Source organism: Castor canadensis, chromosome 1, assembly GCF_047511655.1.
Source record: "Castor canadensis chromosome 1, mCasCan1.hap1v2, whole genome shotgun sequence".
Taxonomy (NCBI): Eukaryota; Metazoa; Chordata; class Mammalia; order Rodentia; family Castoridae; genus Castor; species Castor canadensis.
In genome coordinates, this window is record NC_133386.1 from 96010343 (window position 1) to 96037784 (window position 27442).

At 34.7% G+C, this 27442-nt stretch overlaps 1 protein-coding gene and 1 non-coding gene across 7 annotated transcripts in view; both read right to left on the reverse strand.

Moving 5' to 3' along the window:
* Adgrb3 (adhesion G protein-coupled receptor B3) overlaps positions 1-27442 on the reverse strand; it is a 721663-nt gene that overhangs the window by 270364 nt on the left and 423857 nt on the right. For all 6 annotated transcript variants that reach the window (XM_074080490.1, XM_074080476.1, XM_020162286.2 and 3 more), the window contains one exon: positions 20178-20221. In XM_074080490.1, coding sequence (XP_073936591.1) covers positions 20178-20221 — 44 coding nt within the window. The remainder of the gene's footprint in view (positions 1-20177; positions 20222-27442) is intronic.
* LOC141415819 (small nucleolar RNA U3) lies at positions 23435-23647 on the reverse strand. The gene has a single exon (XR_012440777.1). It is a non-coding gene; the product is annotated as a small nucleolar RNA U3 (small nucleolar RNA).

A 27442-nucleotide genomic window follows, 5' to 3' on the forward strand; every position in this document is an offset into this window, starting at 1 on the left:
ACCATTTCTTCCTCGATGTTAGAACAAGATGTAGACTTATTAACAATGTAGGTTGAAAAGCAACCTACAGAAAATCCTAAGGCAATTCAAAGACAACAGGTTTATTAATTTTGACTTGGGATAATTAGGAAAAAGGAACGCACACACAAGAAAAGCAGAATGGTCACACTGATGCCTTCTAATTAGGCCCAAAGCTTCTCTCATGTAGCTTAAGTCAGAGTTTCCTGTGATTTGTATTTTTCTAATCCTCTTAAATGTCTGCTGATTCTTGCATTTGAAACATTCTAAATAAGTGTTCGGCCTTAGAAATGGTTGATTTAGACATTGGTAATAGTTCCACAAATGTGAAGGCATACAAATCAAATAAATTCCTTAAACCACATCACCTGACTAGAGATTTACATTTTTTTTTTTTTTACATTTTATGTAAACTGTAAAAAACCTTAAAAGTTTTTAAACTGTTTAAAAACTTTTAGTCTAGCTGGGTGTGATCGTGCACATCTGTAATCCCAGCACTTGGCAAGTTTAGGTAAAATAGATCATTAATTTGAGGCAGGCCTGGGATACTTACCAAGAGCCTATTTCAAAAAAAGTAAATAAATAAAATAAAAATCTTTAATCTTATGTACAGAGAATTAATCATAAAGAGTTGAATTAAGTGATATATGAGAAAAATACATTCAAAGGAATAATGGAAACATATTTCTGACAGCTGCAATTATAAATACACAATTATAGATAGTTTTCAACATTAGTGAGTAATTCATCTTTCATTGTTTGGATCCCAATTTAATTCAGATATGGATATCTAAGTACTAAATATTAATTAGCATTTGTGGGTTAGTCTGCTGTTTGTGTTAAATCAGAAAGCGGTTTATCCTAACAAGCATCACTATAAATATATGTTTGTATGTAGATAAACATAGTAGCAAGTAATACAATCATAGTTTTGGAAAGGAGAAACTACATCTTTAATCATTTAAACAATCGCAGTTCAGAGGATGATAGTGTCATCACTTTTGATGTATAATCAAAATCTATCAATTGAGTTTCCTTCCAGAAGAGAATAAAAGTTGACATTGATGAAACTGTTTAAACAATTGTCATTATCTTTTAGGAAAAAGGTCAAATTCCCTTGGAAGGCAAACACAACTCTTCCGTGTCTGGCCCTTGATATCTTTAACTTTTGGCTGCCCGCCACCACCATCCTTCCACCAAAGCTCCAAGCATTCTCAGTAAACTACTCCTACACCATCCTCTGCATCACTACTCAGGATACTGGAAAACGTCCTACTTCTGCCACAGCTCCCCTTCATCGGTATGTAATAGGCTAATACCTTCAGGAATCAATCCAGGCACCAACTCTTCTGATAAATTCTCCCTGACCCCAAGTCTGACAGTGTATTCTGTCCCTTCACTATCTTTTTCTTATCAATCATAACCATCACTTTGCTTTTCTGTTTTCTTCACTTTTCTTACAGAAAAGACCTGTGTTTATTAATTTTTGTGTCCTCAGTGCCCAGCATAGGAACTTATATTTCCCATACATGTTGGTTATAAACACTATCAACAAACCACATCTCCAAAGACTTACGAGATACAAGAGCAGTTATGGTTGGAGATGGAGTTAGAGGTGGATGTAGTGGCAAATAAAATTGAGTGTCTGTATCCAAGAAAGTTATACTCTAGTGGGTGAAAGAAGTAAACTCATGAAAAATCAATGAGCAACGTTAGTTCAAATAAACCAGTCAATGAGCATGTAGGATACGGGGTTAGTCTACTCTCTCTCTAGAAGAGACAACAGAAGTGATATGAAAGTACTAGATGCTTTGGTGCTTGGAAAGGCTAACCATTGACCTTGAAGAGGGGTAGAAAGAAAAGGACAGATGACTCAAGCCCATGAATATGGGAACAAAATTAAATAGATTTGAAGGAGTTTACTTATTTTCAAAGATTCTGAGGATCTTTGGCAGCAAAAGAGAAATAAACCTGTAGTGAGAGCAAGACTGAAGAAAGAAGAGGGAATATATAACTTAAAGTCGCTAATGAAGCAGAAAAGAAATAGGAATGAAAGAACTAGAAAATGAGGTCATATCTCACAGATGGCTTACAGGGAAATAGGCTCCAGACAATAACTTAAGCAATGATAAAATAAGATAAAATAGAATAAAATATAAAATAAAAATAAAATAAAACTACAAAGAGAAGTAAAGAAAATATAGGAGGCTATATTTTAGTACCTTTTTGCTTAAAATTAAACTATTATGTTACTATTATATTACTTTAATTAAAATTTAGGAACATTTCTCATTGCTAATATAGTAAGAATATAGAAAATGTGTTTATAGCAGTGTTCAACTAACTCCCTATGTGGTATTAGCTGTAATTAGGGCAAACATTAGATGTTGAATTATCTCTTCAAAGCAGTCAGGGTACTATTTCTTTTCTTGAACAGGTAAGTTGCTAATTAACCTATTGTAGCTGGTTGGCTTAGTTAGTTACAGCCTCTTGGTAAAGGAGAACGCAGCCTTAACTTGACTTGGGGCCATATCTCTAACACTGCACCCATGGCTTATACGTTCTGCATCTTGTTCTCTATTTATTTCCCCAGTAGTCAACAAAGTGTCCAAACATTGTAGGTTTCCAATGAACAGTTCTTGAATAAATAAATGTATGAATGCAGTAAATAAGTGAATAAATGAGTAAGTCAATGAATGAATCACTGTTATGCCTCTGTTCACTATGGTTGCGAGTTCTTTGGTTAATCTAGGAAAATGCATCACTTGTTCTGAAAAACAAGGCTGTGGGGCACTTCCAAGCAAGGCATGGTTTGTCCAGTGACATCACATCTTACTTTGGTATGTACAGGGCATTGTTACAGTCAAATTTCAGTGGGCCCAGCTTTCTTAACAGGCCCAGTTACAGTTGAGGGCCCAGAACTATTGAAGTTTGTGATTTTCTAGTCCATGTGCCTTCTTACAAAAAAGGAATAATCCACAATACTAATAAGGGCTTAGAATATGTAATATTAAGTTTACATACTTTGTTTCACTATTTGATATTGCACCTGGGTAACAGCAGTTTAGAAAATAAAAAGCAATCAGGGCTACTTGAAAAAAATTCTCAAATTCACTATAAATTAGATCCATTTGGAATATTTAACTTGCTAAATAAAAAAAATAAGAACACAAAATATTTACATACTCCCCCCCAGAGGCTTTATTCAGTAAGTCTTAATTGGTGTAGAAATCTGCAGTTTTCAACAAGTTCCCCTATATCATTAGTTCTCAGCTAGGGATGATTTTTATCTGTCTCCACCCACAGGGACATTTGGCAATATCTGAGGTCATTTTTGGTTGTTTCAACTAAGGGGTGGCATCTGGTGGGCAGAAGCCAGGGACGCTGCAAAATACCGTGCCTTGCCATGGTTGAACAACACTGTTACATGGTGGAGAGAAAGAAAGTGTGCTATAGGGTAGCAACACTGTATTAGCCTGGACCATACTCAATATACAGATAGGAGGTGGAGTAAATCGTTTAAAGACTTAAATCAAGAGTAGGATCGGAAAATGGTTCTAAAAGAGATTAGCTCACTTTACTGGGATTTCCTTTACTAACAAGTACTTTATTCTCCAGTGATGTTGGATAATGAGGTATCAATGAATCATTACTTTACTTAATAATGGAGACTCAGAAGTGTATCTGGCATTTCTAAATATCCTGTGAGAGAGCAGATCAGAAAAAAATGTGATGCTCATTTTACTCATTCAATGAACAGTCCCTTTAGGGCTGAGGATGTAGCTCCATGGTACAGTGTTTGCCTAGCATGCACAAGATCCCGTGTTTGATCCCCAAACAGCCTCCCACACACACAAATATTGCCTCTAAGATACAATTATTGAGTGCCTAATTGGTAAGTGAAATGCTATACTTTGAAGATAATGATTATTCCTATTTCATGTACACCAACAAATATCCAGTGTTAATAATTTTGAGAAATTTAATTATAACCTTAGAAATTATTTCTGTCCTGCTGTCATCTTGCTAAAAGATACTACTGTCAATGTAGAGATGTAGCTCAGAGTAGAGCATGTGCCTAGCATGCATGAGGCCCTGGGTTTCATCCTCTCAGCATTGCCAAAAAAAATTTAAATAAATAAATATTACTGTCTCCTTTCAATAACCGTAGAAATCTGTAAACGAATTTACTGAGCATTTTAAATACCAGAAAACAACATGATATTTCTCTTTGGAGTTTCAAAGAACTTCTACTAATTAACCCTTTGTTTCTTTAAAATTAAATTATCATTCCTTTTCAAGACAAATGCAGGCCTTCTTTTCTGATCCTGTAATATCAATGCATAAGAATCATTTTTTCTTCACCAACTGTGGTTGATTTATCATTTAGCAGAACAAATTAAGAACTTATCAGTAATTATGAAAATAATTTCCTTCTTTTATTGAAATACTTTGCAGTGCTTCAGCTTAGCACATTATTATTCTGGGTGGCGTAGGTGTTGTTGAAAGGCAGTGTGAAAATAAGAGACTGAATTATAAATTCCTCCCATGAACACTGAATCACTTCATATTTTCTGTGGCAAAAGAATTTATTTCTCTTGTGAAATAAAAAAAGAACAAGTACATTCTAACTTTCAGGAACATAGAAGACTGCTGTACAATGTATATATTGAACTAGATCCTTTTGTTTATATCTATCCATAAAACTTGCCAGTTTTTTATGTAACATATGTATCAGTATAGACAGGGAAATAACCATGCACATTTGTTGTAAAGTTAAACAATGTACTCAATACCAATTCAGTAAATATTTATTAAATACATCTTCTATTTCAGATACTATGGTAGGCATTGGAAAAAGCTGAAATGTGGTCACATAGCAAGGGATCCAAAAAAATCCATGGATGAGAAGGACTCCCTGAGAGAGCCAATGTCACTGAAGACAATGTATTATGTTCTGGGTGCCTGAATTTGTAGAAAATAGATTTTTTGCCCTTAGTATTTGAAGGGAATCATGCATTTCAACAACTTGTGATCTGTGCTCAGGTCAGGCTGAAAGATTTATCAATGTAGGAATTATCTGAAGCTGAAGCATAAATTGTCTTTTAATTGTGTTAATTATTAAAAGGATAGTTGTTCATGAGGAGTCTGAGGTCTTTCCCTCAAAAGCTATTACATTTCTTTTAGCAGCAACCTTCTTTTCCAACTATCTTAGCTTGTTTGGTAATTTGAAAAGTAATAGGAATTTATTATCCACAATTCTGGAGGCTGGGAAGTCCAAGATCAAGGTGCCAGAAATTTATTTTTGGGTGAGGGCTTACTTTTCATACACAGTGCCTTCTATATGTCCTTTCATGGCACAAAGGGCAAATAAACTCTCTTGGGGCCCTTTACAGGAGCCTAATGTCATAACATAGTGACCTCTCAGATGTCCTGTGTCCCCAAACCACTGCACTGGAGATTGCCTAGATATATAAAAACATTCAGCTCACAGCACCACCATCAGTTCAGTAGTTCAGAACCATTTGGATTGCCAGGTATTCTGCTTTCCACATGTTTCTAGATTAGGTAAAGTGGATGATAATGAATTTAGAACAGTAATAATAAACCCTCTACCTTCTAAGCCTTACATATCTTGTTCCTTGACTTGAAGTAAAAAAAAAAAAAAGAAAGAAAATAAATGAAATTCCCTTTGTGGCAATCACATATGTATGTGCTCTTGGCCTCTTCTCTGACTTCCAATTATAGTCCACATTCAAGTTATAGAGTGTAAAGGATCCACACATGTGCAGGATTCTGCATAGGAAGATGACTGGCTATAGATTTTGGTAAATGGTTCTGTTGAACGGAATTTGGAGGCTACATGGTACATTGTTAAAATTATGTGCCTAATAAAAATAGCATAAGCTGTGTTAGCTCTTGCAGACTAGATCACATTTATTTTTATGGATTTTGTTGAGTTAATAAAATTTTGGAGTCTCCTTAGCTGATTGTGTATTTCAAGTAGTAGGTATTCACATGTAGCAGTTTCTGGGAAATTACCACTATGGTGCTTGTGATGGTTAAAAATGTATTTGTGTAGAAGACTTTTTAAAATGCTACTCTTATTTCTCTCCTCTCCCTCTCCAAGAAAACCAACCAGCCAATTAACCAACCTATCAAACAACATCAACAACAAACTGGTACCAAGTTTCAAGTCCTTGGCTGGACTCTAAGGTCAGAAAACACAATCTTACTTTCCAAGATAATGATTAAAATTCACAAGGAATAGGAAGTGGCCCTGTCCACTGGGACGTAGCTTATGGAGTACAGCATCTTAGACTAGTGCTGTTGAGGAGGTTGGTAAAAATTCATGGCAATGGAACTTGCCCAACTCTTCTCAAAGCACAGTTCTACTCATATCATCAAAAAGGAGCTGCACAATACCAGTTCATACTAAAACCAGTCCATAATAAAGAGAGAGTGGCCATGCAGGTTTTCTTATACTATGTATTGGCAATATAGTGTTTTATTACTGTATTGAAGATATTAATGTCTTCTTAAGTGTTAATTTCCAATTTTAAATGCTTTCTTTTGTTTTCAGCCTTTGCAAAATATGTCACCTGCAATAAGAACTCAGCTTTACTCAAAATATAACTTGCAAAATACTGTTCCTTTATTTGTGACCATGAGGTATTATTACTTATGTTCATTATGTCAATAAATGAAAATGATTAAGCAGAAGTTTTAATGTCAGCCAATATCATCATTAGTACATGTATTCTTATCATGTTTCTTCTCCTTAACAGACCCCAAAGTTGAATCTACAACCAATGTATTTATTAACAAATATTTAAATTAATTTTTATAATGATATTAACATTTCATTGATATTTTGAAATAATGTTCATTCAAACGTTCATCTTAAATAATGTAGAGAAAAATATTAGTAAAGATATTTGGAAGTATTTACAAATATATAATGGATTACTTGTTGCTATTGTTTGGATATGGTTTCACTGTGTGGGTTTCTGAGTTGGAAGCTTGCTCCCTGATGTGGTGATGTCAAGAAGTGATGGGATCTTTAAGAAGTGGGGTCTAGTAGGAGGTCATTAAGTTACTGGGGGCTTGCCCTTAAAAGGGATTAATGTATTTCTCTTCATGGGACCCCAGTCTCTCTTCAGCTTCCTGTTTCACTGTGTGATCTCTCCCTTTCCCATGTGTTCTGTCATTATGAAGTCATCTTCCATGAAGTCCTTGCCAATGCCAATTCCATGACATTCTGACATCACAACTGTGAGAGCTAAATTAACTTCCTTTCTCTATAAGTTTCACAGCCTTCTATATTTCATTGTGGAAACAGAAACTGAACTAACTATACTTGGTTAATAAGGTCTAAAGGAAAACATAGTTACCTTTAATTATTGAGCATTTATAATACCAAACATATGAATTAATTGTTAACTACTGTACACATAGGTGATTTTGAGGCTTAAAATAAGAAAGGGAAATAGAACATTAAATATTAAGGAAAATGTCCAGTCTGTTGTTTATAGAATACATAAGTAGGGGACATTTTAGCCCAAGTCATTCAAATGACAAAAAATATAGTTCTAAAATTATCTAATATGAATTCTTAGCAATTTAAAGCCTGCATCTTTTTGAAATAGAACCACAGACATTAAATTAAGAAAGATTCTCTAGGAGCCTACCCTTACTAGTCAACTGTAGGATGTTCCTATTAATACTATATCCATTAATATTTTAGCAATAGAATATTTTTAATTTTGATAAAAGATTCTCTTGGAGTTACCTCAGAGAGCCTAAGAACAGTATAAATTGGTGAGAAATATTGGATGAATTCCCAGTTTTGCTATTATTGATTCTAAGAACATTTAGTTTAAGTAAATATTTTGAAAACTGACTTCAATGACTTCTGAGGCTAAGAGGAAGTAAGAAGGTGAATGGAGCAATGAATATGGGACACAGTTCACATAGTGTAGACACTCAGGAGGGCTTACATGGCACCAAGGGGACTGCTGGATAACATTTCTTTTCTTTACTTCATCTGGGTAATTTGCCCCCTTCCCACTCTGGAAATTGTTCCTGAAGAATATGACATCTTTATAAAGATTTTTTCAGGAACATGAAATCCATGCTTCAAGCAAAAGACTGTGCTGGGCACTTGTGGCTTATGCCTGTAATCCTAGCTACTCAAGAGGCAGAGATTAGAAGGACAGGGGTTCAAAGCCAGCCCAGGCAAATAGTTCTGCAAGATCCTATTTCAAAAGAAACCCTTCGCAAAAAAGGGAGGTGGGAGAGAGGATCCAAAATGGCAACTGGGACACAGATGCAGACTGCGTGAGCTCCAGGAATGACATGCCGCGGGAGACGGCACGGACCCAAAACCAGACAAAGACACCTCCAAAAAGGAGAACTACAGGCCAATCTCCTTAATGAACATCAGTGCAAAAATCCTCAATAAAATAATGGCAAACCGAATCCAACAACATATCAGAAAGATCATTCACCATGACCAAGTCGGCTTCATCCCAGGGATGCAGGGGTGGTTCAACATATGCAAATCTATAAATATAATACAGCACATTAATAGAAGCAAAGATAAAAGCCATTTGATCATCTCAACAGATGCAGAAAAAGCCTTTGATAAGATCCAACACCACTTCATGATAAAAGCTCTAAGAAAACTAGGAATAGAAGGAAAATACCTCAACATTGTAAATGTGACAAACTTACAGCCAACATCATACTTAATGGTGAAAAACTGAAACCATTTCCTCTAAAATCAGGAATAAGACAGGGTGCCCACTCTCCCTACTCCTATTCAACATAGTACTAGAATTTCTAGCCAGAGCAATTAGGCAAGAAGAAGAAATAAAAGGAATACAAATAGGTAAAGAAACTGTCAACATGTCCCTATTTGCAGACAATATGATCTTTTACCTTTTTTTCATGCTATTTACTAAATTTATTTACATTAACACTTTTTTTTATAATTTGCAACAAATTTGGGTTTTATCTATTTATTGTTTTTTAGCATTTGCAATTTTCTTTTCTTTTTTGTTTATTGATATGTGTATACAATGTTTGGGTCATTTCTCCCTCCTACCACCCATCCCCTCCCTTTTCCCCTCACCCCCTCACTTCCCCCTGACCACCTTCTTCTTCCCCCCACCCTTGCTTCCTAAAAGACCTAAAAAACTCTACCCCAAAACTCCTAGACACTATAAACAGCTACAGCAAGGTGGCAGGATACAAAATCAAGTTACAAAAATCATTAGCTTTGCTATACACCAATAACAAACAAACTGAAAAAGAATATATGGAAACAATTCCATTTACAATAGCCTCAAATAAAATCAAATACCTAGGAGTAAACTTAACAAAAGATGTGAATGACCTTTACAAAGAGAACTACAAACCTCTGAAGAAAGAGATCGAGGAAGATTACAGAAGGTGAAGAGATCTCACATGCTCATGGATTGGTAGAACCAACATAGTAAAAATGGCTATACTACCAAAAGCAATCTACATGTTTAATGCAATTCCCATCAAAATGCCAATGACATTCATCACAGAGATTGAAAAATCTACCCTAAAGTTCATTTGAAACACCAAAAGACTGCAAATAGCCAAGGCACTATTGAGCAAAAAGAGCAATGCTGGAGTTATCACAATACCTGACTTCAAACTATATTACAAAGCAATAGCAATAAAAGCAGCATGGTACTTTCACAAAAACAGACATGAAGACCAGTGGAACAGAACAGAGGATTCAGACATGAATCCACACAGCTATGGCCACCTTATTTTTGATAAATATATATGATGCAGAAAAGACAGCCTCTTCAACAAACGTTGTTGCTGGGAAAAGTGGCTATCCATCTATAAAATGTGAAACTAGATCCATGTTTATCACCCTGTACTAGTATCAACTTGAAATGGATCAAGGACCTTATATCAGACCCAAAATTCTGAAGTTAGTACAAGAAAAAGCAGGGACTACTCTGGAAATAATAGGTATAGGCAAGGACTTTCTCAATTGAACCCCAGCAGTTCAGCAACTAAGAGAAAGGATGAACAAATGGGACTTCATAAAACTACAAAGCTTCTGCACAACAAAAGAAATGGTCTCTAAACTGAAGAGACCACCCACAGAGTGGGAGAAAATATTTGCCAGTTATATACATCAAAGGACTGATAACCAGAATATACAGGGAACTTAAAAAACTAAACTCTCCCAAAATCAATTAACCAATAAAGAAATAGGCAACTGAACTAAACAGAACTTTCTCAAAAGAAGAAATTCAAATGGCCAAAAAAACACATGAAAAAATGCTGACCATATCTAGCCACAAAGGAAATGCAAATCAAAACCACACTAAGAGTCTACCTCTCCCCTGGTAAAATAGCCATCATTAGAAACACCACCAACAATAGGTGTTGGCACCTATAGGTATTGTGGGGAAAAAGGAACCCTCGTACACTGCTGGTGGGAATGTAAGCTGGTGCAACCACTCTGGAAAACAATATTGAGGCTTCTTAACAATCTAAACATAGATGTGCCATATGATCCAGCAATCCCACTCCTGGGGATATACCCAAAGGAATGTGACTCAAGTTACTCCAGAGGCACCTGCACACCCATGTTTATTGCAGTGCTATTCATAATAGTCAAGTTATAGAAATAACCAAAATGCCCCACTACTGATGAATGGATTAAGAAACTGTGGTATTTATACACAGTGGAATTTTACTCAGCCATGAAGAAGAATGAAATCTTATCATTCTCTAGTAAATGGATGGAACTGGTGAACTTCATCCTGAGTGAGGTTAGCCAGGCTCAGAAGACCAAAAATCGTTTGTTCTCCCTCATATGCAGACTTTAGATCTAGGGCAAATATAGCAATGTTGTAGGACTTCGGTCACATGCTAAGGGGAGAGCACATATGGGAGGGATGGGGATAGGTAGGAAACCCAAAACATGAAAGTGTTTGATGTCCCCACTGCAGAGGAAGTAATACAGAACCATTAAAGCAACAGAGGTCAATATCAGGAACCTGTGTAAAGATCAGTTAGAGATGAATAAACTTGGGTTGTAATACATTACTACATGGAAGCAATGCTAGGAATCTCTCTGTATAGCTATCCTTATCTCAACTAGCAAAAACTCTTTGTCTTTGTTATTATTCCCTATGTCCTCTCTTCAACAAAATTAGAGATAAAGGCAGAACAGATTCTGCCTGGAAGCAAGGGAAGGTGGGGGGGAGTGGAGGAGGCAGGGGCTGGTGGGAGGAATGGCTCAAACAATGGATGCACATGTAAATAAATGAATAATAATAAAAAAAGCTGGTGGAGTGGCTGAAAGTATAGTCCCTGAGTTCAAGCCCCAGTACTGCAATAAATAAATGAATGAATAAATAAAATAAAAGACTACGAATGCCTGCCTTGTCTATTAGATTCTCCCACTAACCACCCAGTGAGCCAGACAACTCATGAGTCCCCTATTGAGTACCTGCCATGTTTTAGCCACTGGAACAACATGGTTAGAACACTATTTCTGGTGATCCTCCTTGATACCCCATGCAATAAGCAATGTTATGACCATTTTTACTTTTTAAGTAATCTAAAGTTTAAAGTAATTACCTATGGAGCTATTTCTATTGCTATATTTTTTACATAATACTGTTTAAAAATTGAAATTAATTTTCAGTTGTATAAATATACAACATTAACTAGCAAATTGGTAGCCCCGATCTCCCATAAGATTTTCACTGAACTGTGAAGAAGGATATTGAACAATGTTATACATTTCAAATGTTGTGGGCTTTCCAGATCATTATTCACATAGTAAATGATAAAATATAGAAAACTATTATCTAGATATCATTATTTCATTATTATCTAGATATCAGAGTTTTTTATGAATTTTAATGCCATGCTGGAAAATTAATATTAAAATGTGGACTCTATCCATTTATTATTTTTTTTAACACAATGAATCATAGTTTAAAAAGAAGTCTCTTATAAAGAAGATTTCCTTTGGGCAGAGTTTAGCTATTTCAATTTCAGAAAATAGTTAGCTTTCATTTCATAATTTATATCCACTACTTATTAGTCATTACAAAATTTAACTTAACAGTTTGGGATAATGACTACTGTAGAGCTGGGAGAAAGCAGACAGAAGATGGAAGTCCAAACACTTAAGGGAAGGTGTCTGGAATGGAAGGGAACTCTACAGTCCAGTGTAATAGCTGGTTAGAGGGCTCAGGAAAGCCAGAAAAGGGTCCCAAAGTCGTAATAACTTTGCCCATTTGGGGCCCTTGTTAAATGAACATTAGCTGTATAAATGAATGATGAAATCTTGGAAAAGTTAATAAAGGAATATAAATAATAAAAATAAATGGAATTCCCTATTTTCCTTCTCTTGATCTGTGTACTCACATATTTTTTTAAACACATTATATAGTTCATTTACCATGTTTATGTTCTTACCATCCTTCCACAATCCTCTCCTTATCTGTATTATAAGCCAGGAACTTTTGTCTGTTCACTTGGTACTTGTACCAAGGACTTGAACAGCAGAACAAACAATAAGAACTCAAGAAATACTTATCAAATTAATTCATGAATTTACAGAGGATTATTCTGAAATCTGATGAGGACAGCAGAATTTACAAAAATGAATGCTACATACTTCCAGCCTTCAAAATTCTTAAGTCTAAATGAGAACTGCAAGTGTCTGTAATACAAGACAGGAAGCATAAGAGTTACGAAAAACATATACTTAAACACTTTGGAGTAACATTTCCTGATAGGTAAACTGTGGGACACTGGTGTGCTGTTCAAGAATTACAGGTGTGAAGAGATACTGATGTAGATTTTATATTTCCAGAAATGAAATTTCTTTTCAGATCAATCTTCTCATCTGAATACACTAGAAATCTTGGAATAGATGTGAAAAGATATGATAATGATATAAGCCTCTTGTGGACTTGCAACTTGTGTGCCTAACACCTGGTGATCCAGGGAACTTCTAGACTCAATTAGATTTAAGGGATCCTGGGTTAAAACACTATTATCAAGTGTTGAGGAGAGAAAAATAGAAGTCCTATTTAGGGAAGGTATCTTTATCTGTGGCCTCAAGGAATCCATACCAATAATTTTCAAAGGATATTTCACATGAGAAACTAGCACACTAGGAAATAAAGTACTTGAGTATTGGGGGGGGAGGGAAGAAAAGAGCAGAAAGGACTCACAAACATTTCAAATAAAAATTGTCAGTCACAGATTATAAAACAACTATGTTTACTAGGTTGAAAGAAATGAAGCAACATAAACAAATTTACCTGGCATAAAAAATGGAACACTGAAAAGTAATGGGGCAGACTAAAAAATATACCAAATTAGAAAATCTAGAACTGAAAATTTGACTGTAACTTAAATTTAAATCTTTATGGATAACTGAGTAGCAGTTTAGACAAAACTGAAGAGAGAATTAATGAGTTGAATGACATGTGGAAATGGATATTTGAGAGGATACAGTAGTGTTCTTTTGCACTGCTATCATATCTGAGCCTGGGTAAGTTTATAAATAAATGAAGTTTATTTTGGGTCTTTAGCCTGTGTGTGGTGATGGCCTTCTGATTAACAGAGTGCTGAGGCAGCATAAGGCATCACAAGGTAACAGACAGAAAGTATGCATGTGTGTCTCTCTTCTTTTCTAAAGCCACCAGTGTTCAACCATGGTGCTTTATCCTGGTGACCTTATCTAATCTCAATCACCTTCCAAAGGTCCTGCCACAATCAGACTAAGTTTCCACCTCTTAATTCCTCATTATGGGGATTAAATTTCAGCCATGTTCCCTGGGGAGACACACTCAAACCATATGCTTACCACAGCAGAAGGACCCACAACAAAAACAAAAAATCAGAAATATGGAGGGGTTACAAGATGAGGAGGACAGTAGAAATCATTATTCAGATAAAAATAAGTGGTTTTGGGTAAAACATATTTGAAAAACAGTGACAGAGTCTTCTAGAACTAATGGAAATACTGATTTCTCTGCCCTTGGGTACCCTATGCTGACCCTACCTGTAAACATTTTAATTTATACCAAGGTGATATACAATTGATATTTTGTGTGTACCAAAATAAGAAAAATACTGAAAAGCACTGTTTTGGGCAAGGGTTGACAACTTTTTCTATAAAAGACTAGAGAGTACATATTTTAGGATTTGTGGGCATTATGGTTTCTGTTGTGACTAATTTCTGCAGTTGAAGCACAAAACCAGCCACAGATAATGCATAAACAAATAGGCATGGCTCTATCTAATGAAACTATTATAAAAAATAGATAGCAGTCTGGATTTGTGCCATAAGCTGTAGTTTCCAAACTCCTACATTAGAAGGTCTTGACTTACTATAAAACAAGACATGGCACCATTTTACTCCTAATGTTAGTCATCAGAGTTCATGCAGAGGGAATTACGCAGTCTTTCTTGAACTTCCAGCTCATGCTAAAGACACAATTGGCTGTTAATAAGATTAGAGGCACTTCAGTAAGCTATCAGTTTAAAAGGGGTCATTTATCTTCTAACAAATTTACGTATATTCCTTCAGTAAAGTAGGCACTTAAGAGTCAATACCATAAAATCTACAATGCAATTTAAAAACATTCTAAATTTTTGAAACGTTTTAAGAGATTAAAAAAAAGAAAAATTTCCCTGAAGTTCCAAAGAGATCATTTTGAATTATAATGTCTTTATGAGAAAACACAATTATGATAGATATCATAAAATCTCAAAAAATACTGTATGGTATCAGACAGAAAAACAAAAAGCAAATAATGCTCTGTTTACTTTCCTATCTATGAATCTTTAATTTTACAGCTTTTTAAAAAAGGAAGCTAATATTTCTGTATTGCTTTTCATAGTACTTTTAAAATGGTATTGCTGTTCTGCAGACAAAAGCAAAAAATTTAGCAACAGGAAATCTGAAAATCAGTAACTATTCTAAAGTTTGGCATTATTACTTTTGATTATGTTTTATTTTTTGAGATTGGGTAAATTTTACTTTAATTTACTAGTATTTTGAGAAGGTAAAGACCAATATTTTCATTTTTGTCAGCGTGAATATAATCAAAGGACAAGAGAATAATAATAGCTTCTTTTTCTAAAGAGAACTGATCATTGCATCTGAATGGTGCAATAGGGAGATTCTATGGAATCCTGACATCTTAGATATAAACTCCAAACTTTTAGCTTGCTTCTGCACTTACAACCACACTGGTTCTGAATATATTCATTGATGCAGGATTACATCACGTGTCAGCCAAAAATTGTTTTCTCTTATCATTCCAACTAAAGAAAAACAAACAGGATCACAGTGTGTACCCAATAAAATTGAACACATGGACACCTAGGCATCCATTCAGCATATTAGAAGTTGCATAGAACAGTTTTAATTTGGAAGATTAAACATCTTATGTTTCTTAAATAACCATATGATTTCTTTCTAAAGTATGATGGCCATATGTTCGGTTACAGATTTCCATACTTTAACAGACTAATATATGCAATAAAAGTCATAAAACTTCTTAAAGGTAAGAAGTTTTAAAATTCTGTCTCAGTTAATTGAATCACCAGGAAATTCTAGAAATAGTAGTCCAGTGGACTCATGACTACAAATATGCTGAATATTTTGAAAAAGACTTTCTTCATTGCTCATCAAACAAAGGCTTCAGTGAGGTAACTAAACCTATAGATGATTCTTCTACATTTCTCCCCAAACAATAAGACCATCATATTACTGCTTTGCATAGTTAGCTATTTTTGAACAACTTTCTTTCTTAACTATTGCATTAAAGATTCAAACTAGGTCTTTTCATTATTCACTTTGCTCCTTTCTCATAATTGTAAGAACATTAATTTCTGTTTATAGTTTTCCCCCAGTCTAGCCCAGTTTAAACAGAGCCTTATGAAAGAAGTTTATCATCTGGTTAGTCCCCGGAGGGCAAAGTTTGACTATCCAATAATAGTGATGCTTTGTATAACTGCTTTGAATTTCTAAGAATAACAGATCTTTTTTAGGAGACAAATAATGTACCTCCCCAATATATGGGCAGCTCAGTCACCCAGAAGGCAAAGAAAATGACAGCCTCCCTGAAGTGATGAGATGAAGCTGAGCGTTAGCTTTATATTTTCTAGGAGTTATGTTGTGAGGTAAATGAAATGATGACTTCCAGTATGAATGACTAAAGGAAGAAAAGATGTTCTAGTTAGAAAGAAATATGGGTAAGAGAAACAAAGGGGAGAAATCATTCAATTCACTTATTTAACTCTGAGATAAAACAAGTAAATTTTGGCCTCCTCAAGATATGCATGTTTCTATCTCTAACTCCAATAAATCATCTGAAATATGGAAAAATGGGAAATTTCAGTCCCTAAAAGCTTTCTTTTTCAACTACAAGGTAGGCACATGAATTACAAGTAGATTGATAAAAATGGCTTAGCAATAGTTAAGTGATGATTTAAAACTTACAATGACAACTCAGGAATTAAAACTGTGAAACAGGCCTGGGATGATCAGTGGAGAGAACGATGAGTCCCAGAGAGAAAGGCCACAGGATAATTTGTAGGAAGAATCACAGGCTGTCTAGGGAATGTAGTTACCACATATAACCCAATACTCAAAAACCACATTCATAACAGCTCAAAGAATGTCCAAATTTTAAATCACTCAAAATTAACTGTGAGAGAAAAAGAAGAGCATGGAAAAACAGAGGCACAGATTTAGCATTCAGTTGCCATGAGCCAAGGCACATCTGGAGCCCTGGAGGCTGAAGACAGAAAGGAGGGCTCTCTACGGCCTATGGAGGGCATAGCCCTGAGACAAAAATTCCTGTTGTTTAAAACAAAACAAAACAAAACAAAACAAAACTTCAGAAAACACTTTAAAAATTTAAACATTTAAAAAGAGATATTTCTCCTTATGAAATAAGCATACTATTATTGACACTGTTTGTGGATAAAAAGCAATGGGGCATTTTAAATATCCTGTTAATTAGTGAGCCACAGTAAAATCAAAATATGCCTTAAAATTGTTCAAACTGTTGTGTTTTAATTGGAGTAAAACAAAATGCTTTTGTTTGGAATAATCAGGATAATAGGTTAGTCTTAGAAATAGAATTAAGTGTTAGTAAGGGATCTTAATACTGGAAAAAGCTGATGCATGCTCCTTTCAAGTTTCCAATATTAGGCCTCATAATTGCTAGAAATATTTACTAATAAAATAGAGATGGGAACAATTCTTAACCAGAAAAGATAACTGGGAAACATGCAAACTTTTGTTTTTACACAAAATTAGCTAAAAGATATTTATTGAATGTATACTACATGCAAGTTTGTCTGACAGTGGGACAGACAGACAAAAAGAAAACAAATAAAGTCCAAAGGACTGCTGTGAAGAATACAAAATAGAATGATACAAAGAGAATAAGAAAGTAACACTATAGAACATGGTTAAGGAAATTGTCAAGATGGACATACAAGAAGGAACACAGAAGCACAGTTTACAGAATAAAATAAATTAGAAACCACCTCAATAGCCCTCAGATTTGAAAATACTAATCAATTATGATAGAGCCCTTCAATGTAGCATGTAACAGGAACAGAATATATGTAGTAAAATATAAGCATTTCCAAGACATACATTGAATTTCAAATTGAAGCTGTCAAACATTAAAAATAATATAAAATTTATGTAAAAATAGTGCTGATATAAAGAAGTGGCTCAAGTGGGAGAGTGCCTGCTTAGCAAACAGGAGGCCTCAACTTCACCTCAGTATTGCCTAAAAACAGAACAAACAAAAAGATTGTGTTTATCTATGGCTGTATTCAGATGTCAATGTATAAATGGATGTCACAAATTATTTACATCACAATTAGTACACGGAAGTGATCTTGGAGATGAGTAGATGAGGGGATCCAAGGTGAGGATAATCAATGGGACTTTTTTTTACCTTAATTACACACTTTGAAGTTTTACAAATGAAATATACTCGTGCGTTTCTTGTAATTAAAAGTTAATTTAAAAAATCTAAAAGATGGAAACCTGATAAACCAAAATTAAAACACAGCTTCTAAATTTAATTTATTACTACCATCTTAAAAATGTCATTTAAGTCAGCCCTTTTCTATATAAAAAGAGAAGCATTGTCTCTTCACTGTTAACTTTACTTGGAGGATTCAAAATCACTACATTTATAAAACTGTTGTATAAACATGAAACACAATCAAAATAGAATAGATGTGAATAGAAGAAATAAAGTTGTCTTAACCTTCATTGTTTAAAAACCTAGAAGAAAAATTTTAATGATTAAACAATCTGAGAAAAGGTGTGATGGGACAGCAGTTTGGCCACAGAGGAAAAGTTTTTAATCCCTTTTCAGATACAACAAGGAAACGTGAACTACATTGACCTCTTGAGATTATGTGTGCTTTGAAAGGCAGCTAAACACATTTCCTCTCCTGATAGTGTTCTTCAAGGATAACTTAAAAGTGAAATTTTGTAAAGCTACATTATGCCCGTGATGGAGAAGACAAGAGTCACGTTATCAACAATTATTAGGGAAAGTGGAGTGTGAGGATTCCTAAGGTTAACACTGACCACAACACGAGTACCTTTATAAACTAAATTTAATGCCTTCTACTGTCTCTGAAAGGAAACTTACAGAAGGTACAAAGTAGGGAATGTTCTTTATCACACCTTTCATAGTCCGAAAGGACTTTTGGAATAGCTAACACTGTCTGGTAGTTCAAAACAGAAGCACATTCTACCCACTAAAGAGATACTAAGACTAAATCAAAGTTGGTTACTATACACAGATATACGCAAATAGCTCTAATTAGTTTAAGATAGCATATTTTTGAGCAGAAAATATTCATTTAGATTGATATAGCATTTTATCCTTCCTGTGGCTTATAACATGATAAGTAACTCCTTAGGATACACTGCCAAAGTCCTTTCTAACTGCTGCCTGAGAGAGCAAAGCTTGCAAGAACATCACTACCATAAATTTCTCTATGGGATTTTGAAAAGAGAACACAATGACATCAAGAGCACTCAGCTCAGACTATCACCAGAGCAAGTAGTAGTTTCTTAGAAGAGGATCCCTGAAACAGCAGAACCTATTAAAAAAAAGTGTGACTAACATTGATTTCTTACCCACATACAGATAATTTTAGTTTAAAACTTATTTGCAGTACTATAGAACTGAGCAAATTTTCATGGGGCTTGCTCCTTTCCTACAAATTCTAATGCCCCTGCTCTAACTTGCTGGGGAAGACAAGTAACCTCCTAAAATCTCAGATGGAGATCAGATTTGAAACTAAGAACACAGGAAATATTCTTGGGATGCAGAGAACCCAGCCACATAGTGTTCTGACAGCATGCACATGGTAGCATTAGCTATAGGAATCAATTTAATATTTATCTCCATTTCATGCAATAAAACAAAACAGAGTTTTTAATCTACATAAGTACCTAAAATATTTCAGTTTAAGGCTGATGTATGGATTTTTACTGCTTTTTCAGATATTAAAATCTCAAAGAACTACCACTGAGATGAAGATAAGTTTGATCAAATCTATTGCAATTAATGATACCAATGACAAAAAAAAAAATCTGGAAGAATGACTCATCCTTATATAGTGCAATTATTATTTTTTTGTCTCCATGAATTCATAAAATATATGAATAAAAATTAAGTATCAATTTTTATTATAATGCAATTTAGAAGTACCATGTAAATATTGCATTACTCTGATAATAGATTCAAGGTCATGGAAATAGCTTTTGAGCTTCTATACCTCTAAAATATCCGAGCTTTTAAAAAGAATCCTCATGGAATTCATAATGCAATGTGCCTTACACATTAGGTAATGCAATCCTATCTTGAGAAATAACCTGATGGCATCATCACACACCAACACACTCATCATGCTGTCCTGCAGATCTAAAAAGGAAAATGTTGTCTCAGTGTGACTGACATTCCACCAAGTTATCATACAGTGGTTAACTATCAGGTAGCTGAAATAACTTAATGTGCTTTTGAATATTTAGTCAAAAGGAATATCAGAAAACATCTATCACTTACGTTTTTGAGTCATCCCACAACACACAATAGGGATTCAAAGTACCCTAAAAATAAGCAGAGAAAGAATAAATATTTCTTGAGTAGACATATAAAAATTAAAGGATTATGTGAAATGCAAAAAAGAATAGTAGATTTCTTATCTTGCAGAAAGATACTTTAAAGATTCCACCTCAATTTTTTTCATATGAAATTTACATTTCCTTTCTCATACATTTGGTGACTCATTTTGTGGAATTCTATGAAGATGATACATTCATTCCAAATATTGTTAGCTTTATTAGAATTGAAAGTGAATCTTTCATATCCTATAAATTCATATTCAAATGATTCAATTTCATATTTATGTTTGTAAAATATTAATTTCTGGATTATTTAAGAGGACCAAGTTATTCACAATATTTACATCAGCTTGAAACATCCTTATCATGCACAGAACAATCATCACTACCGCTTCCGCTTTAGTCTCTAGTTGGTTCATTCTAGAGGAAAGATATGGCAGCATTAACTGTCCTTTAGTTGACTTAAAGACCTTCTTAATCAGTAAGCCACGTTTGGATGGGATTATGTGTAATGAAAATTGAAGAAAAAAATGTAGATTCTTATTCAGTGTGGAATAATTATGTCTCTAGTACCTACTGTGACCTTCAGAGTAATGCAATGAGTTTTCTGCAGTGAGTTATCCCAAGTACTTTCTGTTTTGAAGTGCTCTGATCATTGAAAGTGTTTTCTTTCAGTCTGTTGGTTCATAATCATTGGGCCTTATTTTGCCCTTTGAAACTTATTTTTTATGCAAAATCTTTACATATCTGCAAATTCTATCATATTCCCAAAGAGTTTTCTATTTTCCATTAAATATATTCTGTTGGTTTCAAGTTATCACATTTTCTACTTCACTCATTTCCTGGAATCCACAATTTTTTAACGTCCTTTCAGGAAAATCATCTACTTGTGTCCAACATGTGCAGAGCAAAGCAGTACTATTGCTTATCCAACTTAGAACCATGTTCCTAATAATGCAAATTCAGATTATATCAGATATTTAACAATCTCTTCCTAAGCTTGACAGGTATTACTTCTACTGCAATTCATACATGGCAGTCTTCTTGGAGCTTCTTATTTCTGATATTGGCATCCCATATATTCACTATTGTTTCCAAGTCTTGTGTCTTCACAGGATGAAGAAACAAACATAACTATCTATGTCCTTATCTGATCAAGTCATCGATAAAAATAATGAACAGGCCACAGAGTTAAAAAATACATCCTAAACTAAGCCACTGGCTCCTTTCCTTAGATGGATTGCTCCCTGAGTGGCTAGCAAGCTGTGAACTCATCCTTAGACATTGGTTTTGTCTGTAAGTAAATAATTACTGGAACATTCTGGCAAGTAAACTTCTTTACCAGTCTAGGAGGGAGACTTTGTGAGCTGTGTATTTCTAAGTTATATTTGTTAGGTCCATTCTACAATATTGTTAGTAATAAAAATTAATCACATCTATCTAAACTTTATAAAATCCACCCAACCTTTATTATTCATTTAAATTGGTGCATTAGAATAACTCTAAATTATAGCACCACCACTACCCTCCAAAATCTCTCAAAGACCACATACCCAAGGTATCTTACTTCCTGTCAAATGCTCATAGCCAAACATCATGATCCTAGAGCACGAAGACACCCCCTTCCCTAAAAATGGTCATAGTCCCATAGAAGCAGATAAGGAGTGTGCATATGGAGTATTTATACAACACCACAAGGGAAATGTAAATATCACTAGTCAGAGTTTTCTGAGTAAGAAACGCATAGTCTGTGCTAGTCAGAGGGATTTTCATGGAAGAAGTGGGTCTTTATCTGGTTCTTACAGGAGGAATACAGCTGAATGTTCATGGGATGAAGAAGAAAGGTGTTTCAATTGGGTTTTCTTTTATTTTACAAGATCATATCTGGTCTTACCTGGATTTTTCATATCGGTTTTGACTTTGTGATAAGTCCTCAGCATAGCTAAAATGTTGTATCATAAAGTTATACTGTATTTATCAAAGGTTTTATTCAAAGGAGCACATATCACTTTATAGACAATAAATTATCCTTGGACTATCACAATGAAGGATGTGGAAATATATACCTCAAGCGTAGAGAAACCAAGTGTAGATGAGGAACCTAAGATAATGGATCTAGTTCACTAATTGTAGTAACATGTGAGTTAGATTAAGTCAAATCTCTGTATACCCACAGGATATTGACTGCATACTTAATATTTTTAATTACTGTTAAGAACAGGTTAAACCCATAGAAAACGATATTAGAAGATAAAAACAATGTAATCTCAATTATTTAGATACCCATTTCCCTTTAACTCCCCTAAAGAAGTTTCAGGTGAAAGTGTGAAGATGAGAAATGCTTCGTTTACTCTTATTCCGTGTCTTTGTCAGCACTCAGTTTTATCCTTTACCTTCTTTACCTCTCAGACCCTACTACATGCTTCTCTCTCTTCCCATCCTTATGAAAATTTAAGTATCATCCACTGAGAATTATTGCAAGTACCAAATGTGCCATCCAATCTTCAGTTGCACTATACATTCTTGCATGCATACCTCTCTGAAGACATTTATTCTAGTACAGTCAACAATGCATAGGCTTTCAGACTGAGGTCAAAAATTAATAACATAAGTTTAAAATAGTAGGTAGAGCAAAAAAGTTATAGGATTCTTCATCTCTGGATAAACCAGTTACTTAGGGAATAAGAATGTGAGATGGGAAGCACAAAAGCAAGACCAATGATGAATGGCCTCAACATAAAAAAAAAATGTCTAAATGGTTCTGTTAGAAACTACTTGTAAAATACTTGTTTTAATTTTCAGATACTTTTCTCAAAAGGAACTCTGCTACAAGATCTGTTATGAGGAATTGACAGTAAATCAATAAAAGGAAATGGTAAGCCTAATAGAGAACAATAACAAAGTGTAGTGACAGGAGGAAGCAGAAAATCAGCAAGCTGTAAACTAACCTACCGGAGCAGATCTAAATAATGCATTAAAACTAAGGAAAGTTGCAGGTAAAGGAGACAGATAGACTAAAGAAGATTAATTTACCAACCTGCCAATATAATTGACACTTAAAAGTGTTGAATTTGCATATATTTGAAAATTTGTGGAAAAGATATGTTGTTCTTCACTAATATGTTTTTGGCAAAACAGGCAAGAAACAATCTGCTTCTCTTGATTCTACTCAAGATAGTGAAGTTCAACTCAAGTTAAACATTCTTGAGCTCACTCCCTCCCATTCTCTTGTAAGAGAGTAAGGAAGAACAATCATCAATGGCAAGTGGCAGTTGCAATAAAGCAATACCAAGAGCCAGCTTCACACTCAGGAGAGAGCACTGCACCTCCTCCTTGTTTCAGGTACTCTACACGATCAGAGAAGCTTCTCTAGTAACAAACCATAGAAATGATCCCTGAAAGTATAGTCTTTCAAGTTAAACATTCTTAATTATATCCTTTTAAGTATCTTAATAATGTACCATGACCCAAATTTCCTAATTTCTCCATACCACTTTAACATATCTTTGCTATTTTCACTTCCTTCTTTCCTCTGTTTCAGCAACAATCAAACCAGTGTGTTTATTTAATAGTAGGATATGTCTCATCAGCTTTTTCCATATGTTTCTATGGTTATTCTCTCTTTTCTTTTGGTCTGCATAAGTTTTCTGCTTTCCTACTCACAAAATAGGGGATTTGGACATGATTCTACTATGGTGTTCATAATTAAATTCATTTTATCCTTTCAAATCTCTCTTCCATGTCTTCTTTTTTCCTATAAAACACTTCAAATACAAATTCCTATGATAAAATACTCTCACAAGGTACAGAAGTTGATGAGAGAGCTAGGATGATTAAAACAAGCTAATCCATCAATTACTTGTTCATTTAAAGATTATATAGTAAGCACCTATTACATTCTAGGTACCATTTGAGGCTCTGTGACACAGGGTCAAACAAAAATGAAACACTTAACTTATACTTTCACTATAGTGAGGGGGCCAGGGAGACAAACAAAAGTCATTAAGAGGCAAATATATAATATCCTAGATAGTAACAGGGTCTATACTGAGAAGTAAGTCATACTGAGTAGGAGAGATGAGAGAAGCAGGTAAACTGAAATTTTGCATATTGGGAGGCATCACCAATAGGCCTTAATTTGAGCAAAGACCTGAATGAAATTGGTTACAGAAAAGACGACAACAATGTCACAGTGAAAGTGAATAGTGGCCAAGTTTCTTTACTAGTCATTGGTGTTTTTATATTCTGAATATATTAAGTTCATATGCTATCTTAATCACATACTTTCTGTCTTCATAATGCTTAAAGCATTTTCTCTGGACCTACTCTAGAATCAACTGGCTGCTTATTAAAGTATAGACCCCTTGGCTCCAGGAACTTTGAGATTTTTAAGATCAGGAATGTGCATATTAATAACTCCTCCTTCCATCCTCCATAATTTTTATCCACATTTGGAGAATCACTGCTCAAGAAATAGAGAACATGAATAATAAGGTGAAAACATTTAAAATTCACTCATTTTGCAATTTAAAAATATACAGTGCACTGTTATTTCCTATAGTCACCATTCTGAGCAATAGAGCCCTAGAGTTCATTCCCCATCTACCTGAAAATTTGTGAGGTAATGGATGATGTGTTAATTAGCCTGATGTTATCATCCTACATTGTAAACATATATCAAAATACCACCACACATAAATATGTATAATTATCAATTAAAAATAAAATATGAAAAAAAACACATAGTTACTCTGTTTTCATTCAAACTTTTCAAATGCTTGGCATTCATATGCCATAATAAGTTACTAATCTACAAAATTTATAACTGTCTTATACCTTTCATTTCCCTCTTAAAGTAAAAATAATCTTTTGCCTGTGAAAGAAAAGCACGCTCATAGACAAAGTAGCTAAGACAGAAAGAAGGGCAGTGACTTCATCCTAATTAATTTAACATTTTCAGCACTCTGAGTCAGATAATCCAGAATGACTCTTTCTATCATGCTGTCCAGTTCATTAGACATTGATTTCTTAAGTGTGGAAGACTGGTCAATGTACACTATTCTATCTTTAACTTTAAAAATTTTAGATAGCAAGGCATTGCATAAAAATGACATGGTAAGTTAGGTGCCAGTGATTTACACATGTAATCCTAGCTACTTGGGAGGCTAAAATCAGGAGGTTGAGGGTTCAAGGCCAGACTGAGCAAACATTTCACAAGGCCCCATCTCCAAAACAGCCAGAGCAAAATGAACTGGAAGTGTGGCTCAAGAGCCCATTTTGCAAGTGCAAAGCCCTTAGTTCAAATCCCAGTTCCTCCTTAAAAAAAAAAAAGGCCCATAAAGCCCTGATTCAGAAACCCTACACGAAAATCAAAAACAAAAACCCTCAAAACAAATAGGAAACAATAAACAAAAAAACCAACCCAAATAAACGTAACACCTTCCCCAAAAACAAAACAGAAAAATTAGATTTGGCTGAACTTATTTTTCCTTATTTCCCAACTAAAACATTTAATTGTTGCTACTTATCATATAAGACCAGACAAATAGACTCTAGGGATTTCTTGCAAACATTTCTAATATGACTGGCCTGCAGAAAGAATGCTAAAACTTCTAATTTTAATAGAACTTGAGAAAGGAAACATTTTTTAAATCTCAGGAATGCATATAAAGGAAACAAGATACTATGAGATATAAATTTTTCCAGTCAAGCTTATGGCAGGTTATTAAAAGTTGACCAGAAAGAGGAAACCTTTTCAGGATTTTGTTTTTTAACTGATAAACTCTCCAAAGGCTCCAAAAGTATACTACACCACCCAAAGTATGCCACAAAATTCAATACAAGGAAATAATATTTTTCAATATTCTTCTCTAAACCTACTCCTTTTTCTTTCTTTCTTTTCTTTCTTTCTCTCTCTCTTTTCTTTCTTTCTTCTTTTCCTTCCTTCCTCCCTCCCTCCCTCCTTCCGTCCCTTCTTTCCTTCCTTCTTTCCTTCCATTTTTGTGGCAATACTTGGGTTTAAACTCACATTTTCTGGACAGAGACTCTACTAGCTGATTCACGCACCAGCCCTTTTTTGTGTTGGTTATGTTTGAGATAGAGTCTTACCACCCCACCCCCCACACACTCCTAGCCTAGCCTCAAACCATGATCCTCCTGATTTCTTCCTCTGAGTAGCTAGGATTACAGGTATGAGCCACTGGTGCTTGGCTTTAAACCTGTATTTGATATTATGATGAATTCTGTTACATATTTTAGTATTTTAAATGATACTTAGAAAGAACGAAATCTAGGTCTGATCCTCTTCGTTTTTATTTTTGAGGGAATAGCTGTCATGTGTCTGAAATCTGAACAGCCTCACTGAGAATGCAATACTGCATGTTTTCCCAGTTATAGAGGCAGAATACTTGTTGGATTCATGAGAATTCTAGGGAAAGAATCATACTGAGAATCAGTTAAACCAGGTAGATGGAGAATAAAGAGGTGGCTTTTGCTAAAGCAGAATGATACAGAGGCCACTGAATTGAGAAATGAAGAACACTGTCTTATCAAACAAGTCATATCCACGTTATATCACTCTTCTCAAGGAGTTGGTGGCTCTTTAATTGGAACACCCGGAGAGAGCATATATTTCATTCAGCTTCTGCTATAAGGTTATACATTAGCCCACATTAACCAGATGACACTATTTTTATGGATGTGATAACAGCTTGCTTCTCTAATTTCTGAGAAAGGTCACTAACCTGACTTCATTATTTCCCAATGAATACTATCTGTCCTATGGCAAGCAGTGAAAAGTAGAACTATAATCAGGAATTTTTTATGTGTATCTTTCAAAGAAAATCATTGTCTCCACTTATATACCTTTGAGTGTCTTACCCATCTATGATTACATCATTTCCAACAATGGCTTCCTAGAGTTTGGTACATATCTCAGCAAACAAATGTGCAAGCATTTCCTATGAGTGGAAGTAGCAAATAACTTTAATAAATGGATACTTAAATGTATAGCTTCCATGTAGCCTACATGTTAGGTCTTTTCCTCTTCTATTCAGGAGGGCACAACGTGTCCTAATAATAATGATAGGGGATTACAGCACAGCAAGACCAGGTAGGCCATTTGCACTGTGCCTACAGAAAGGCTTTGCTAGGTTGGCTTAGGAACACCATCTATCTGTAGAGAGCAGGGTTGGGCTTGAACTCTTG